This window comes from Carassius auratus, chromosome 12, assembly GCF_003368295.1.
Source record: "Carassius auratus strain Wakin chromosome 12, ASM336829v1, whole genome shotgun sequence".
In the NCBI taxonomy this organism is placed as follows: Eukaryota; Metazoa; Chordata; class Actinopteri; order Cypriniformes; family Cyprinidae; genus Carassius; species Carassius auratus.
In genome coordinates, this window is record NC_039254.1 from 18,062,427 (window position 1) to 18,080,619 (window position 18,193).

At 36.9% G+C, this 18,193-nt stretch overlaps 2 protein-coding genes across 2 annotated transcripts; one reads left to right on the top strand and one right to left on the bottom strand.

Moving 5' to 3' along the window:
- Window positions 1–976: 976 nt before the first annotated feature.
- On the top strand, window positions 977–7,352 carry cdr2b (cerebellar degeneration-related protein 2b). Its single transcript, XM_026277409.1, has 5 exons — window positions 977–1,287; window positions 1,808–1,920; window positions 2,453–2,601; window positions 2,672–2,827; window positions 4,286–7,352. The coding sequence occupies exons 1-5, from the start codon at window positions 1,209–1,211 to the stop codon at window positions 4,941–4,943; spliced, it is 1,155 nt and encodes a 384-aa protein (XP_026133194.1). The 5' UTR covers window positions 977–1,208; the 3' UTR covers window positions 4,944–7,352.
- polr3e (polymerase (RNA) III (DNA directed) polypeptide E) lies at window positions 6,611–17,708 on the bottom strand. The gene is made up of 21 exons (XM_026277408.1): window positions 17,408–17,708; window positions 16,764–16,829; window positions 16,628–16,678; window positions 15,925–16,002; window positions 15,730–15,845; window positions 15,562–15,644; window positions 15,362–15,469; window positions 14,453–14,502; window positions 14,229–14,348; window positions 13,258–13,343; window positions 13,128–13,172; window positions 12,962–13,053; window positions 12,575–12,695; window positions 12,406–12,487; window positions 12,142–12,201; window positions 11,073–11,230; window positions 10,533–10,594; window positions 9,866–10,344; window positions 8,848–8,925; window positions 8,639–8,764; window positions 6,611–7,853 (listed from the first exon to the last, which is right to left on the bottom strand). The coding sequence occupies exons 2-21, from the start codon at window positions 16,800–16,802 to the stop codon at window positions 7,797–7,799; spliced, it is 2,091 nt and encodes a 696-aa protein (XP_026133193.1). The 5' UTR covers window positions 16,803–16,829; window positions 17,408–17,708; the 3' UTR covers window positions 6,611–7,796.
- Window positions 17,709–18,193: the final 485 nt, after the last annotated feature.

An 18,193-nucleotide genomic window follows, 5' to 3' on the forward strand; every position in this document is an offset into this window, starting at 1 on the left:
GCTCTAATGTTTGCAACATGAAAACATGATGTGGTCGGTTTATAAGCAAAATAATTAGTGAAGAAGTATCCTCACAGGTCGTTTTCATGGGTTTCTACTGTATAACATTTACTTTTATTTACATAGAGGGAATACTCACACATATACAGGCACACATTTCTACTAATGTTCAATACTTGTACTCAATTTAATTCCTTTAACTAAATTATTTTTTTCCCCACTAAAAATAAATAAAAACAACAAATACAATATTAAAAAAATTTTTTTTATTACATCTGGCCCTTTATTTATCCTACTGTGTAATAGATTACAATGTTTTTAAAACGTTTTTTTAAATTATTTTTATTAAAAAAACATTTTTTTTTAAGAAAAGTAGTACACATTGCATATGCAATGATTAAGCTGGTATTTTATTTTTATTCATTTTATTTATTTTATGTCAAAAATATAAATCACTTGAACATGTTTTTAAAAAGATGCATTGACTGTGAGAAAAAATGCATCCATCATCGCCCAGAAACCTTGTAAACAAACAAAACAAATAATAATAATTAAGCCTATATGAGACAGACAGACAGACAGACAGACAGACGGATAGACGGATAGACGGATGGATGGATGGATGGATGGATGGATGGATGGATAGATAGATAGATAGATAGATAGATAGATAGATAGATAGATAGATAGATAGATAGATAGATAGATAGATAGATAGCATTAAGAAGATGCACCAACTAATAGTTAAAATAAATGTATACAATTTCATGAAGGCAATACTATTATCATTTGTTTTGGATTGTACTGATCCAATTCTGTCCGAACTGCAGCCTGCTTAACTATGTTTTAACGTTTTAACTTTTAAAGCAATCTAAAGTCGGTCAGATATAGAGTAGGAGGGAAAAAAAGATTTACAGAGCTCGTTAGACACTACACTGCGCGCACCTGCAGATAACAGGCGCGTGCACACAGCGTGCGCGCTCTGTTGAGTTCCACCTCGTGCGCGCACACAGCCCAGATTCAGATTATTGTTCGGAGACGGTCGATATACACACGCTACGTCTCAGAGAAATAATTTCAAACAATTAAAATAAATCTATCTTATAAATGTGCTGACAGGACATTAAGTAGCTTATACATTAACCATTTCGAAATTAGAGTTTAGCATAAAAACTTGATCTTCAGTGGTTCTGCTTGACTGGTTAAAGATGCTCACAGATATTATAGAAGGAGAATTTGATATCAAAGAGGAGGAACCATGGTACGATCATCAAGATCTGGAGCACGGTGAGTGATTCTCTATCTGACTTTCTGTAAAATAATAAGTTTAGAACACTTTTTAAATGAAAAGGTGGTAGATGAACTTTTGTGAACCTGCACTGACTGAGAAAGCACTTTCAGTTTAGTCTCCATTTAATTATAGTCTTCGAACAAAATATTTTTTATTTTAGTTTATTTTTTGGATGAAAACAGCATTGATGGTGACAGGAAGTGTGTGTTGTGTGTGCTTGACTCTCCACCACATCCTGACAGAATGACAAAACATATTCGCCATGAAAGAGTTAAATCAGCTTTGTAGTGAACTGGTTATCAGTTTCCTGAGTTGTGAAGTAAAAGGAGAAGTTACCAAACACCACCAGAGAACCAATGCCCAAATGATTGCAACATCAGCCAGACTCACAAATACTTGTATGCATCAATAATAAAAAAAAAAATCAATTAAAATGGTTCAGAATAATTTTAATCGAGTGTTTTTGCATCTAGTTTTGGTTGCCCATCAGCTGTTTTCCTCGTCTTCTTCATGCAGATCTTCATTTGGCCGCAGAATTGGGTAAAAATTTACTGGAGCAGAATGGAGACTTAGAAGAGACTCTCCAACAGATGTACATCACCAACCAGGAACACATACAGGAGATAGAGGTAATGCATCTCATCATTAACATGCTTAAATAACCACCATCTATCTCTGTTCTGATGAAACAAAAACCATATGCACAGAAAAGCAGACTTTTATTGGCATGGTTCTTTGGATAGTTCCTCCATCTACTTTCTAATCAGTTGATTTTATGGTTGTATAAATCTTTGTCTGTTCCACGCAGTGATAAACCATTTTAAAACACAGTACTCACATCTAGAAGCGTTGCATCTAAAGGCCATAAATAGAGAATGCATTGCCTAATATTTCAGATAACTGTGCCAGATTTTCACTTAGCGTCAATATTTGCAAAGAACAAACTGATAGCCATTATATAATAGTTAAACATCTTAAGTGAATGAGTCTATAGCTAGAACTTGGTTTAGACTTCTCTTAAAAGGCAATATAATGGATGTATATCTTAGATTTACATCCTGCTAAGAATAACTGAGAAAAAGCCTTTATGTAAATGAGATAGACACAGCTATCAGAACTTGTCAGTGAGTTCAGTCTAATGTTTCTTTCTCCTCTGTCTAGTATCTTTCTAAACAGGTGGATATGCTGAGGTCGGCGAACGATCAGCAGGCTAAACTCTACGAGCAGCTGGATTCAACCGCACAAGACCTGGAGCTGAAAAACCAACGCCTGGTGCTGGAGAACAGAGCGGCTCAGATGAAGATCGAAGGGTAAGGCTTTAGAAACGATGGGAAGTGAATGCATGAGGCTGAGGTGAAAATGTGCATCTCCTGACGGCAGGCTCACAGAGATGGTGGAAGGACTGCAGACTCAGGTGGAGGAGCTACACAGAGACATGCAGAAGCTGAAGCTGGATTCTGCCGAACAGACCCGGTCCAGTGATCCTGACGGTGTTCAGGGTCTCACATGGTGCGAGGACAACTCTCGGTTGCACAAGTAGGTTTCTGCAATGCATTTTGCATATTTTAAACCCCCACTGTGTTTCGTGCTACAGAAGGTCAAGTACGTGAAACTAGTGGCCTTTAAACGATCACGGTAAAGTGGATTAGTAAAGAAACAAATTCGCTTCTTTTCATTCGTAGGTTTCAGGCTTAACCAACACATTTATATTCCTGCCAGACTCTGCTTAATCTGCTGGAGGTGACATGGATAGAGTTATTTGACGCAAGAAAAGGGAAATATATATTGTGTTACGTGCAACTCTACAAAAAAAAAAATTCAGATTTCACAATTTTCACAGTTGCAATGTTCACTCTCACAATAGTTATATCTCAAACTTAAAAATTTATTTCTTGCAATTGCAAATTTTATATTTCAGAACTTTATATCTAATTGTGACTTCATTGTTCATAATTACATAATAATACATAAACTTAATTTATTGTAATTGCAACTTTAAATCTAACAGTTGTGACATTTTTGTCCACAAATATGGCTTTATTGCTTGTAATTGATGCTTTATATATAACAATTGCGAGTTTGTTGTTCGTAATTGTGGCTTCATATCTTACAGTTAATTTTTTAAAACGTTGCAACTTTATATATAATAGTTGTGATTGCATTGTTTGTAATTGCAACTTTATATCTAAGAATAGCACCTTTGTTTTTCGTAATTATGACTTTACGTCTAACGAGTGCAACTATTTGTAATTGCAACTTTATATCTAACAGTTGACTTTTTGTTAACAATTACAAAATGTTTATAATTGTGTCTCTAAATCTAACAATTGCGACTTATTTGTAATTTAGACTTTATATCTAACAATTGTACTTAATTTTTCTTAATTGCAACTTTATATGTAATGGTTGTGACTTCAGCTGCGACTTTATATCTAACAGTTGTGACTTTTTGTTAACAATTACACAATTGTTTACATTTACTCAAAATTGCAACTTAATTGTTCTTAATTGTTAATTTAAATCTAACAATTGCAACTTAATTGTTCTTAATTGCGACTTTATATCTAACAATTGTGACTTCATTTTTTTTAATTGCGACTTTATATCTAATAGTTGCGACTTCAACTGCAACTTTATTACTTACAATCACAACTTCATTGTTTATAATTTGCGACTTTTTATCTAATAATTGTTACTTCATTTTTTTTAATTGCGACTTTATATCTAACAATTGCGACTTTGTTGTTTGTGTCTTTATATTTAACACTTTAAGTCCCATACTTCAGTTTTTCAAATTGAATATTCTGAAATATGCTTAAATAGTAGGCTCTTTTGGTAGACCTCAGAAAATTTAAATATTTTACACAATATTTGAGTCTATACAGCACCAGATTTCAGTGAAGTCTATTGTTGTTTTAACATGAATTATACCACTTGGCTCTTCAGTTATCTGACCAACGGCTCTGATTTCTAACCATGCTGCATGTATTTCAGGTACGTCTCCCATGAGCCCTCTGTTTCCACCAGCCGCTCGTCACTGAAGCGTGAGGAACAAGACGAGTACTGGGAGCTGAAGCGCTCGGTTGATTCCCTGCAGGCGCAGCTGAACACTGAGCGCGCTCTGAGACAGACGGCCGAGCTGGAAGCTGATGCTCTGGTGCATGAACTCAGCCAGCTGGAGCCCAAAGTGGCACTGCTCGGAGTCTACAAGGAGCGCCTGGCCGAGACGGAGGCTGAAGCCCAGGAGCTCCGCCTACTTTTGCGCTCGAGCGAAGATAACGTGTTCCATCCATTGGATGCTGAGGTGGGCGTGGCTGTACACAGGGGGCGGAGCCTGCAGCACAGCAGGCAGTTGCTTAGTGAAGAGCATCCTGCAGTGAAGCATCATGGTATCTCTCTGCTAAATGAGGTGGATGCTCAATACACCGCCCTGCAGGAGAAATACGACACACTGCTGCGCCGCTGCCAGGGTGGGATGTGTACAGAGAAGCAAAAAAACGGCCAAACGCACACACACTCGCCCGGTGTAAACACACAGAACGATTCCCAGCAGCCCGAGTACAAGGCCCTGTTTCAGGAGATTTTCACCTTTATCCAAAAGAGCAAAAAGGACCTGAAGGAGAACAGGGTCAAGCCCGGTCAGGTTGAATGAGGCACTGATCTGCGTCTACAACGTGTATATAACGCACTTTTGGAAATATTTCTGTAAACTTAAATGTACTGTAACTGATTTCTGAAGCAAACAGTAAATCTTTGTCGACTTTGTGTGTATTTATAGTGGAGTGAATCTCACAAAAATAACATTTTCAGCTTATATATTACTACATAATCAGTAGGAAAAAAATACAGATAAGTAGTAAAATAAAATAAAAATACAATATAGCCTGTTTGGAAATGAATCTATTCATGAATTCTATATGAATTCAATGATCTGAGAAGAATAATGTAATTAAAATTGGTCTCTGTAAAGGTTTTTAAAGAAGTTTTCCTTTAAAAAATTCACCCTGACAAGAAACAATTAAAAATCACTGTAAATTATAGATGCAAACATTAGATGAACACTAATATATCTAGATGTTTTATTATTTATATATATATATCATATCATGTGTTTGTCTGCATTACAGTAATGTTAAACAGTGCTTATCTGCCATGAAAATAATCAAATGCAATAATCTTAATGATGTGAAAATGATATGGTCTCTTTTAAATTGTGAATATATATTTGCTTTAGCTCCGTGCAATAAAGTCTAGTGTTTTAGTGATCACTGATCTGTGCATTTGTTGCATCTGTTAAAGGAATTCCATTATCTTAAAGATGTCAGTGACTTGGAAGAATATTTGATTGGCACATGAACTTTGTGACACCGCTAGTTGACGTGTTTCAGTCTCAACGCTGTTTGCACCATTCATTCATAACCTCATAAGAGGGCAAGTGTCTCCAGTCGAGTGTTTGCATGTGAACTTTCACCTGTATACTGCACATAAATGGACTTTCCACCCCGACTCTTGGACATCAGAGAACATCGTCTTCAGTTTCTGCTTCTAATCAAGGCCCTTGATAAGATTAGAGTGACATCGCAGCATTAGGTAATGTATTTATCAAGCTGATATGTGCCATCTGTTATCTTCAATACATTTCAGACAGCACTGGTTTGTATTTAAAATGGAAAAATTACAAAAGCTGAGACACTGGGTAGAATTTAAGGAAACGTACGGTATAGAAGAACTTATTTTGAGACCTAAAAAAACCCATTTCTAGAATATTGGTAGAAATATAAAGTTCTTGTAATCAGTAACCAATGATTGTGCATGATTTTCTGCAGTTAACGGAGCATGTTTATCAATTAATAAAGTGCTGCTTTTGTATTCGCCTTGCTCAGTATTTTGTAATATAAATTAAGATAAAAATAAAAAACGGAGATGTTGATAACAGTGTATTTTAGTGTGCTTGTACACATTTTTATTAGTAATAACAGCAGATAATGCATAATTGCATGCAACTAAATCTAAACCAGATCATATAGATATAACTAATTAGTAATATTAATGTTATTTAGTGTTTAATTGTATAAATACACTGTAACAAGGACAGCTTAAACTAAAATGACAATTTGCTTTAAAGCATCTTAAAAAATATATATATATATAAATACAAATTATAAATATGAAATCAATTCCAGCTGTAAATCAGATCTACAGAAGACAATATAAGTTTGATATTTCAGCTCAGTTTATTGTTCTCCTCTGATAACGTCACTGCAGTTAAATCAATAACTGAATGCAAATCGTCTTTTGCAGGATAAAATATAAAACGACTTTTGAAGATGTCAGTTGTAACATTTATTCAGAATAGCATACAAATAAAAAAGATTTGGGGTTCAGATCTGTTTGAGTGTGTGACTGTACAGACTTGGCAACGATGATCCAGAATATGAAGATGTGGAATGATTAATAAACAGACGGACAGTGAACGCTTTATATGCAGGCCTGGAAGAGACGAACGTGCATGTGATTTCAGTCAGAACTGTAGGATTGCAAATCATACGGATCGAATATTTCACCTGAATAACTAAGAGGCACTTTCTTTCACACCCAAACACAGTTTAGCAACTAGAGCAATAATCCTAGATCACTTGCATGATGAGAGAAGAAGAAAAAAAAAAGTGTAACCTTTATGCATTGTTTATTAATTCATTTTTAAATTGCTTCAGCATTTATGTCTGTAAATGTCATTCAGAGCCGATGTCGTTCTCCCTTCAGGTCCAATAAATACTCATGAGCATCGATCCATATATTAGATTTGGACTGATCTAAACTGCTCCAGAATCAACCACCGTTACATTTTGGTTGTCAGAGCTGTAAACATTTTCAACAGGAGCTTCAAAGCCTTCATCTGACCCAATCAGAGCTGAGCAATTAATATTTCAGAGGATTTATTATAATTTAGAGCTCTTCAAATCTGTCCGTATCCCACATCCTGTGTTTTTTTTTTTCGGTTACAGTAAAGCCATTCTTAAACGTGGGGCAAAATACAAAACAAAACAAAAAAAATCTTCATTATGCAATAAAATCAAGAAAACGATTTTGAACCAAACATCTTTTTTCAGTCAGCTAAGGGTAAGAAACAAGGCCAAAATCTGCCGACAGGCTCCCGAAGGCCACAAGCAGGAGAAAATGAGTTGAATCATCATCTCCTGTCTTTATTAGCAATACCTACTTTCATATTAGGTCCTAAAAAGAAAACAAAAAAAACCCAGCATAACTGACTCCTTTCCTTGTACTGAAATGTTCCTCAAACGCAGGATCGGATGAATCTTCAGCCCTTGTGGTGAGATGCTCATGTGACCGGATGTAAGGGTTAACGTAAGCAGATGCTCCGGAGTGGGCGTGTCCCCGGGCCGCTGGGGTCAGCCGAGGGCAGTGATTGGTTGAGTGTGTTGGCTGCTCCTGGTCACTCGGGAGACGTGTGATTGACAGGACCTGCGGCGCTCCAGCTGTCCTGTCAGGAGGGAACGGTTCCCCTCAGATACCACATCCCTCCCAAACTCATGCAGCACTCCTGAAGAGAACAGCAGCAGCAGAGTCTGACTTCAGCACGTCACACTGTACGAACGGTTAACTATACAAACCACATGCTAACACTTTAATACAGCGACTAGTTGCTTTTATCATTCCTGTTATTAACAGATTGGTGGATTATTAGTGCTTATAAACACTTAGATACATAATCCAACCTTAACAACTACATTACTAACTATTGATATAAGCAAGAGACAAATCTTTTTACTTAACAGAAAAATACTTGAAGGCTAAATTAATTTATATACAGATTGTTTTAAAAAATTTATTTTGAAAATAAAACTTTGCTATATTGTATGTCTGAAATATTGCATCACCATTAAAATATTTGAACCTTTCTATTTGTTATGTCATGAGTGCAAAATGTTTTTTAGGTGATTTATTTTTACTTGCAATTTTCTTGATCGTATTTGACTAACTATATATTTGAAAGTATTTTTTTCTGACTTTTTTTTTCTCAAGTGTATGGCAATGTATACTTAAAAAATAAAAATAAATTAATTAAAAATAAAAATAAATGACATGCAAAAAATAGTTATAGACAGTTTAATTTTTAGCTGATTTATTGCTTGTAATTTGATATTTATTTATTGTTTGTTTGTCATACACTTGTTTTGGAAAAAAGTTTTTTTGCTAAATGTTTTGGAAAAATAATGAAATACTAGAAGGTATTTAAAACTTGTTTTCAAATAACAACAAAAACTAAATAAATTAAGCATTTATAGTTGATATTTTTTAACTATGAATGAAGTCCAGTAAGGGCACCTTGAGCAGTCGGTCCACGTCTGTTTTGGTGACCGCGTCCCCGAGCTCCTGCGTGAGGCGCGTCTGGATCACGGTTCTTCTGACGCGATAGTTCTTCATGAAGATCTCGAACAGAACCTGCCGGTGCTGCGGAGAAAACAGAAGCATTCTCAAGTACTCAAAATCACAAATAACATGCAAAGAACTGAAAATCAGCTTTCAGAAATCACCTTGTCGAAGGTTTCTCCGCTCTCCCACAGACCAAAGACCTTCTGCTCGTCTGCTGCAGCGTTGCTCTGAGGAGGAAACTTCACACACACACACACACACACACATCAGAATCTATATTTGGCTTCATTCTGACCAGTTTCTTGAGAACGTTAATTCAGCTCACAATTTGGAGACACAATGCTTATAATGCAACGAAGACACTGTAAAGAAATGCATTCTAACTATGTGTGTAAGTACATCCTGACATCAGGATATAGCCTTCGTGTTGTTTTAAGAAGCAAAGACACAGGAACACATCATTAAGACGCTCAGAAATGAGTCTGGACTCATTTGTAAAGAGCTTTAACTCCATTAGGAGTAGTTACATAAGTACTGTTTACCAGCCACACACACACACACACACCCTTAATCCTATTAACCTTAAGAATAAAGAACCAGACCGCATCTTAAAATCAAACACATTAACTTAATGAACAGGACAGACATAGACTTAATCAGTTAAAGCCATAAACTAACAGAAAACAGTTCGCCTCTTCTTAGAGATGCGGACATCACTGGCACTGCTCAATTACATCCAAATATAATATTATTTAAGATACCTGACCAACAGTGCAAGACGTCTGAAAAAAAATACATTATTTTGTGCGTGCTACTCTCTTCACACATGATTTTCACCCAAATGTGACAGCCCTCAGAATATTTTCTGCTATTAAAATATGAGCAAATATATCAAAATAAAGAACCGAGCCTCTAAAACAACCAACAAACAAACAACTATTTTATTTTATCTTCATGCATTTACTTGACCACCAATTTATGTAATAAACTAATGGTTAAAAAAAATAAATTGCATTAAAATGACTGTGTTGTTAATGATGTAGCTTAGTTTTTGATCTGCTAAAATGAATTGTAATAGTTGAATCAATCTAAATTAGGCTTATAATTGTATTCAAATCAGTGCATCTATACTTGTTCTCCGAAAGCTGCTCTGAAAGGCCCATGGTCCCCAGTACTCACAGGCACCAGGATCTGCTTGCACTGGCTCTGGAGGATGGTGTCCTGCAGCATGCGGTCCGTCACGTGGCCGTACACCGAGTGACCTGTGGGTAAACTGGCCAGATGCAGGTTAAACAGCCTCTTCACTTCACTCAGACACAACACATAGTGCTTCCGGAAGGTGCTCCTCACGAAGTCCTGGAGCTCCGGGGTGAAGGAGTGACCGTGTCCGTTGTGAGGGTCCGAGGCCAGCGGGGTAGAGTCGGGGTAACCGTTGATCGAGCCGTTTGTGAGCGGAGCTGACGTGTCCATGGGCTCTTCAGAGTCACTCACGGGCTCCTGCTTGACCTGCACCGGGGCGGCAGACTCTCCGGACGAGCCCGTGTTTCTGGACGCCTTCAGTCTTCGAGCGTCCAGCTCCCGCTGCATGACCGACTGGTTCTCTCTAGCGTTCTCCTTCGCTGACTTCAGACGCTGGTCTCCGCTGACGTGAACGGGCTCTGCGCAAACAATACGGTTTAGAAGGTTTAGTTTGGCAAGGATGCATTGGATTGATCAAAAGTGACGTCTATAACGTTACACAAGATTTCGATTTCGTGAGAAGATTTTTAAAAACATTAAGCATTCTTATATATGTAGCGCACACACACACACACACACTTTACACAAGCATGAAGTTGGAACATACCCATCTGAGCATCCTTTTTGGGCACAAAGTCATCTTTGGAGAAGTTAAACACTTTCTCCAACCTGCAATATAGTGTTCGTTTAGAAAAACACTGGGAGAAGGAGATTCTCACTCACTATTAAGACCAAACTATGTGTGATATCTTTAATATCCCGTGTTATTTATCCTGTATAACTAAAGCATTAGTTCAAATGTTCATGTTGTTGTAACCCTGTACGGTAACACTTTAGAATAATGGGCTATTAGTTAATGTTGGTTAATAAACATGATCAAACAATGAACAATACATTTATTACTGCATTTATTCATCTTTGTTCATGTTAGTTGATGAAAATAGTTAGTTCATGCTAATTCCCAGTGCATTAACTAATATTAACAAGCACAACTTTTGATTTGAATAATGCATTAGTAAATGTTGAAATTAACATCTAAGATTAATAAATGCTGTAGAAGGATTGCTCTCGCTTAGATCATGTTAACTAAAGTAGTTCACTAACATTAGTGGACCATTCTAAAGTGTTTTGTGGGTTTATGTCATACTTGGACTGAATGCCCATCCAAAGCATGTGCTGCCTTTGAGCCACATCAGGATGCTTTCTGACAAAATCATGGTCCGTGGGCAACAGGAACTCCCAGCCTCGGTTCAATCGAGGGACAGACATCTGCTCCAGGAAGTCCTTTACGTCCTCTGGAGGAAGCTGTGGTCACATGACAGAGAAAAACATCAGAGGACGACACGCATACAAACATATATGTGACCCTGCAGAACAAAAGTCTTGAGATTCTGGAATATATCTGTAGCAATAGCCAACAATACATAATATGGGTCAAAATTATCCACTTTTCTTTTATGCCCAAAAATCATTAGGATATGAAGTAAAGATCATGTTCCATGAAGATATTTTGTAATTTCCTACCGTAAATATATCAAACATAATTTTTTGATTAGTAATATGCATTGCTTAGAATTCTTTTGAACAACTTTAAAGATGATTTTCTCAATATTAAGATTTTTCTGCATCCTCAGATTCCAGACTTCGGCCAAATATTGTCCTCCTAACAAACCATACATCAACGAAAAGCATATTTATTCAGCTTTCAGATGATGTATAAATCTCAATTTCGAAATATTCACACTTTAGACTGGTTTTGTGCTCCAGGGTCACTTATAAATTTATGCATCTGTGTTTTAGTGAAGCATCATATGATACATCAGTCTCTGACAGTGAGAATATGAAGCAAAAACTAAATATGTCTTAGTAAGATCAGACTTAAATGATCCAAACATATAATGCAATGCAATCCAATGCTAATTGAGAGAAACAAACGCTCCTCAAAAGATCGTGAGGATCAGATCTGAGACTCTGAAACATGATTGATGGAGAACCAAGTAAAGCTGAGCTGCTTCAGTCCAGTAAGAGTTCATCTGGAGATATTACTGACCTTTTCCTGACCTTTACTTGATCACAATCAGGCGCTTGCACACTTACACTAAAAGAGCTTTTACTTGATAAACTGTATGAAGCAGGTTTCATTGTCAGACTATAAAGAGTAAAACAGCGCCACCTTCTGTTCTACCCGAGCTCTTATTTGAATCCAGCACACAAACCTTTATGATGGCAGCGACCTCTTTTCTCATCAGGGTTCGTTCTGAAGTGAATCTCCACATCTGAAAGTACAGCATGAAACCTGTTTATAGGACAGTTGCACTATTATATATCCTTGCTCTACCTTAATTGTAAGTAAACTTGTTTCTATTGCAGCATGACCTTAATATTAATTAGAGACAGATAAACGTGCATATAGAGAGCTAATGATATCAGTAACTGTACGACAATCCATTCATGTGGAGAAAATCTAAATATATACTGACCACGAAGTCTCGCCCGCGACAGAGTACTTCAGCAGGAACGCCGCTGAGGGAGCTGCAGGTGTTTTTGGGATACAGCACGTCACTGTCAAAGACAAAGAGCGCACACGCACAATCTGAGCACTTCATCTACTAAAACATGATGCTTTAACTGCACAAACTCCCTCCTGACCTCTTCACGACCCAGTTTCCCTGGACGAGCAGCGCCACCTGCTGGATGCAGCGCAGCACTGCGGTGGAGTCCGTTCCTGAGGCCAGCAGCCCCATCAGATTGGCAAACGGCATCACCTTCACTACAAGCAAAAGAAAACCCTCATATAGAGACAGATAACATTCCCCTGGGGTAGTCAATGCATGTTTTGGGATTTCAGAGGGGGTCTGGAAAATGCTTTACGGAACGTTTTATAAATGTACATTTACACCAGTATCACAAAAACATGTTTTGAGAGTAGAGATATTGGTGCTACTCCATGTCATTGTGTCTCACAGCTCGGTTGGAACCAGACTGCGGTCCTCTCTATTTGAGGATGCCTGAATCAGACCATGAACAATGACGCACCGTTCTTCATCAGCGTCTTGACCTGATCCCCCAGAGGAAGCGTGCGGAGCTGGGCCATGGAGAGCACGTTACTGGGACCCATGGGCTTGGTGCTGGAGGACCAGAGGACAACATGAGAAGAGGAAACCGGGAAAAACACACACCTACTCTACGATCTTCTACTTACACTTTTTCTTCAGCCAAAGGAGGCATGAGCATGGACAGATATTCACTGAGGACGGAACAAAAGGACATCAGATGAACACACACATATTTCATAAACTGATCTTGTAGTTTTAATGACAGAAGGCACTCACCGTGGTGTTTTGACCAGCTCTGTGTTTTCTGCCGTGTCCATGGCCTGGCAGTAAAGATACTGGCGCTCGTGCTCAGAACGTCCGTCCTGACGACCAATCAGAATCAACGAATGCATGAATAATATAATACACACTGAACCATTCCAGATCAGATATTAGCTGACAGTTCAGGCTAATATCTCAATAATTAAACATTGAACTTTGCAGTTCATTCATTGCTTAATGTTTACAGTTAAATACTTAGTCTCTCTTGGTGATTAATCTCTTTTAAATGTTTTTATGAAGGCTGAACATCTTAAAAATGACATGGCACTGCAATTATTTTGCCATTATACAATATTGTGATGTAAACTGTGATAGAAACATTTCACTTTTTGTTCCAAACATTTGCAGTATTTTTTTTTTTTTAACTTTTAACTTTATTAATAATAATAATTCTATTATTATCATAATGCACTATGTAATTGCTCTGTACTGTAATAAAAACAAAACTTTGATAATATTTTCACATATTTGCAAACCAAACCTCACTTGGAAGTCTCAGATATTTAATGCTTATATTTCAATAATTTGTCAGTTAATGGCCACAATGCATGCAGTTAGAAAGCTTTTTTTTTTTTTTTTTTACAAAGAAACTAAAAAAAAAAAAAAAAACTTCTTCATCATCTTTAATAAGAGGAAATATTATAATAAAGATTACTTATGTTATAAATTACAAATGCATTGTAAAATAAAGAAAATATTTCAGAATATAATTTTTTTTTTTATAATAGTTAAATATTTCTAAGTCTTAAGTTCTTCACTCTCAAACATGAGATGGCAAGTTTACTATAATTTCAGGAGCAAAGTCAAAGTCTTTGTAAAAAGTGATTTCTGAGCAGTAAAAGGGGTGCACATGTAATATGTTTGTTTGATGTGTGTTAGGATGCATCAGTGAAGCGTGCTGCAGTGGGTCACATGATCACACACACCTTGATACCGTGGTAATGCAGGTGAACCCAAGGCTCTTCGGCCTGTTTCTTCTGCAGGAACTCGTAGGACTGGATGCGGCGCTGACGGGCCTGTTCTGACTCGGGCCGGGAAAACCTCACCTGGTGAAAGAGCAAGTAAACAATACGAGCGATGAGCACAGATCATGATTCAGCAGTTTTATTCTATACTTTCCAAAAAAGAAAACAACTGCATGAAGTCTTACAGTGATTTGTTTAACATCTTCTTCTGCCTCGTCCTGAGAAGAGTCTCCAGCTGCAGACGTCACACACTCATTAGTTCATCTTAATCATGCACAGTGAGAATTACAGGATATTTAATCATTCAGGTTTTCATGAGAGGACCTTGAGATCTGGTTTGGTGCTCACACTGCACATAGCTTGACCCATTAAATATAACTACAAAAATAAAATGATCAATAATAGCACCAATAGTATTATTGCACTTTTTTATATACATTTGTTAGCATTTTTGAATTAAAAATACAATTGTTTTGAAATACAAAAAATTAAATTTGAGCTTTTTTAATTTTTCTATGAATTTTCAACATTTTTAAACCTTAAATCAGCAAGCTTTTATTTTTTATGTGCTGGTACATTGTATCTATATATCTACCAATTTTTTCTATATATTTTTTTGTTTTGTTTATTGTTCTGTTCAGTTGTTTTTTATGTTTAGAGAGTTGAAAAGAGCATTCCACGACACGTGTATAGTTATGTGTGAAAATTAAAATATATTTTAAACTGTTATTGTAGCACCACTGCCATAGAATAATATTTATGAATAGTTTTATTAATATTTTGAACAAGTTTTAATTTTCTTTAGTTTGTTTTAGTAACTTTGTGTCTTTGTCTTATTTTTAATATACATCTATGTAGTGTTTATTAATTTTAATTCAGTTTTAATCAAATTTAATCGAGTTAAACTAAATTAAAATGACAAATAAAATAAAAAGCTTTCATTTTAGTTGATTTCATGTAATGTTTATGTTCCTTTCAATGCTGCAAATATTTCTGATTTGAGCAAAACCAAAATGCATCATATATAATGCTATTTATTTGCCCTCTAAGATCAGATCTAGTCAGTATAAACACCAGAAGTGAGCCCGAAGCACCTTCATTGGCCGCCTCTCTTTCTCTGTGTTTAGTGTCAGCTTTATCCAGGTAAGTGAAGCTGGGTCTCATCTGGAGGATTCCCTGCAGCGGAGTGAGATGAAGCTCTCCTGCCACCAAAACATGGAGAACAGATCATCACATCACAGCATTCACGCTAACTGCTTCTACTCCACAGGAACGCAAGGCTGCAAAAGCCAACCTTTGTGAAACACAGCCGCAGCGTAGCGGGACGTGTTCGTGGTCGCCTGGATCGAGGAGAACGCCTGCTTGTCCATCATTTTCCTGTAAGCAGAAGGAACAGATTGAAACTGTGAGAGTTTCTGTGCAGAGTCTGGCTGTGAACATCAGAAAGGCTGATGCTCCTCACGTCGAGTAGACGCTGGGGTCCTCTGAAGACGTGCCGTCCACATTGAGCGCGATCTGCTCGCCTTTACTGCGGCAGTAGTTTGGGCTCATGGTGTCCATGGCCACCTCCAGTTCAACCTGGAAGCAGGAGGAAAACCGTGAGCTCTGTGTGTTTAACAAGAGAAACTTCAGACGCCTGCGGTGAACACCAGCGTACCTTCTGCTGCTTGGGTTTAATCCTGGCCGCCAGATGAGTCACATTATCATAGCTCATAGAAGCAGGACGCACTGGATACTGGAGAGGAAAAGATCAAAAAAAGTCATGCAACTAGTGATATTTAAAGATCATCAGTCAATAACCAAATCTGTTGTGACCTCTGTATTACAATAGAGTAATAAAAAAAAAAATACATAATTTTTAGAAGAAATCAAATTGATCAAAAGTGGCAGTAAAAACAATTATAATGTTACAAAACATTTTTGAACTAAAAATGTATCACTGTATAAATTAAATGCATCGCTGTTAACACAAAAATATGAAGCAGCACTACTGTTTTTAACATTGTTTTAACAATTTTTTTTTTTTGAGCAGCAAATCATCATATTATTCTGATTTCTGAAGATCATGTGACACTGAAGACTGGAGGAATGATGCTGAAAATACAGCGGAGCATCACAGAAAAAAATTACTACTTAACAGATATACTCACATAGAATTGATATTTTAAGTTGTAATAATATTTCACAATATTACTGTTTTTTTTTTGACCAAATAAATGCAGCCTTGGTGAGCAAAAAAGATATTATACTGACACCAAATTTGTCATTGGCCTTCATTAAACTCCAATGCATGAATATTAACAGCTCTGATATCAGTTTTGATATTGGACTTGACAAAATGTATTGTGTGTCATTCTTACTTGGAACAAATACAGCTTTTCCACAAGACTTCTGGCCAGATACACATCAATCTAAAAGGAGAGAGAGAATAAAAAGAATGATACAGATGCTAAAAACTACAATAACTCAGCAGTTTGATCATCCAACCGAAGATACCTCTTGTATAATAGGATCATCATCGTCTCCGCTCGCCATAATGAAGACTGCTAGTGGACTTCAACCCTACAAACATACATAAAATTTGATTGTGTATGTGTATACAAACACACATAAGTCAAAATGAGGGGAGACAAAAACAAGTGTTTTAATGACTTCTTGCCTCGTAATCACAGTTTCAGCTATTTGTGCTATTATAATTAATTACTAAATCATAATTTTCATTGTGTAGAAAGGGCTTCCGTAACACACATGTAGTAAGTTACATAATAAACAATCTAATCATTTGTACCCGACAATCAATCACTGTTTGTCAGGATAATTAGCAGGCGACTCGGGTCTACTAATTAACTGACAGCCAGCAGCTTTATAACACATACCATCACAGTAAAATACATGAAATATAAAAGTAAAAAAGTTTAAATAAAGTAGAGATAAAAGGGAATCTGCCAGAGGCGGATGCTAAGATGAGTTAGCATCCCTCCTCAGATAAACATAACGCAAACCGCGCGCAGAACGCCTTCAAACTCATACTATTCGCAATGTTTGTATGTTTATACACATGTTTTTATACGTATGTAACTTTTGAAACATCGCTGTGTCTATCTTAGCTTGTTGTGAACACATCTGACACACACACTTACCGAGGCCTCGCTGATACACTCCAATACTCAACAGAAGTCGCGATCTAAGCGGTGCGTCAGCTGACGTGCGCGTCCCCGCTCGGAGCCCAGCGTTAGTTCAACTGTCTTGAAGTACTTCAGCTGGACTGTGTGAGGATCTCTGTGTTTGTGCGGATCGTGTGGATGAGAGAAGACGCTGCTGCCATGTCTCTGATCGCTGTAGTCACTCAAACACGTGGGGAGGAGCAGAGTGCGCTCGCCATATCCCAGCATGCAATGCGACTGCGACGCGCCTGACGCGTCACTAGGGAGCGTGCGAGGATACCGTCTATGTAGGGAGCATACTGTGTTCGCGCTCATGGGAAATCATCTTCATGAAAAATTACTATTTATCTCATAAATATGACAGTTTTTCCTCTCAAAAAGTCAAAAATGTCAGATAAAAGCATCATTATTACCTCCTTTTTTAATTAGTGGCGGAAACTTCCTTAGTGTACTAGTAGTGTACTACTTAATATCTTACAAGTATGTTCATATCTTATAACTGTAGCTTACTAGAAGAGTTCTATATAGTATTAATGAAAGGTCACTTAAGTGTGCTTAAAAGTAGGCTAATGTTTTTAAAAGTATTTTTGAACATTTTAAAGTCCAACTTTTATTTTATATTAACCTAAATGTATATTTACATTTATGCATTTAGCAGACGCTTTTATTTAAAGCGACTTAAAGTGCATTCAGGCTAACATTTTTACCAGTATGTATAAAGTTAAAGTTAATATGTTTGAAATGTACTGAATTGCAACTTCA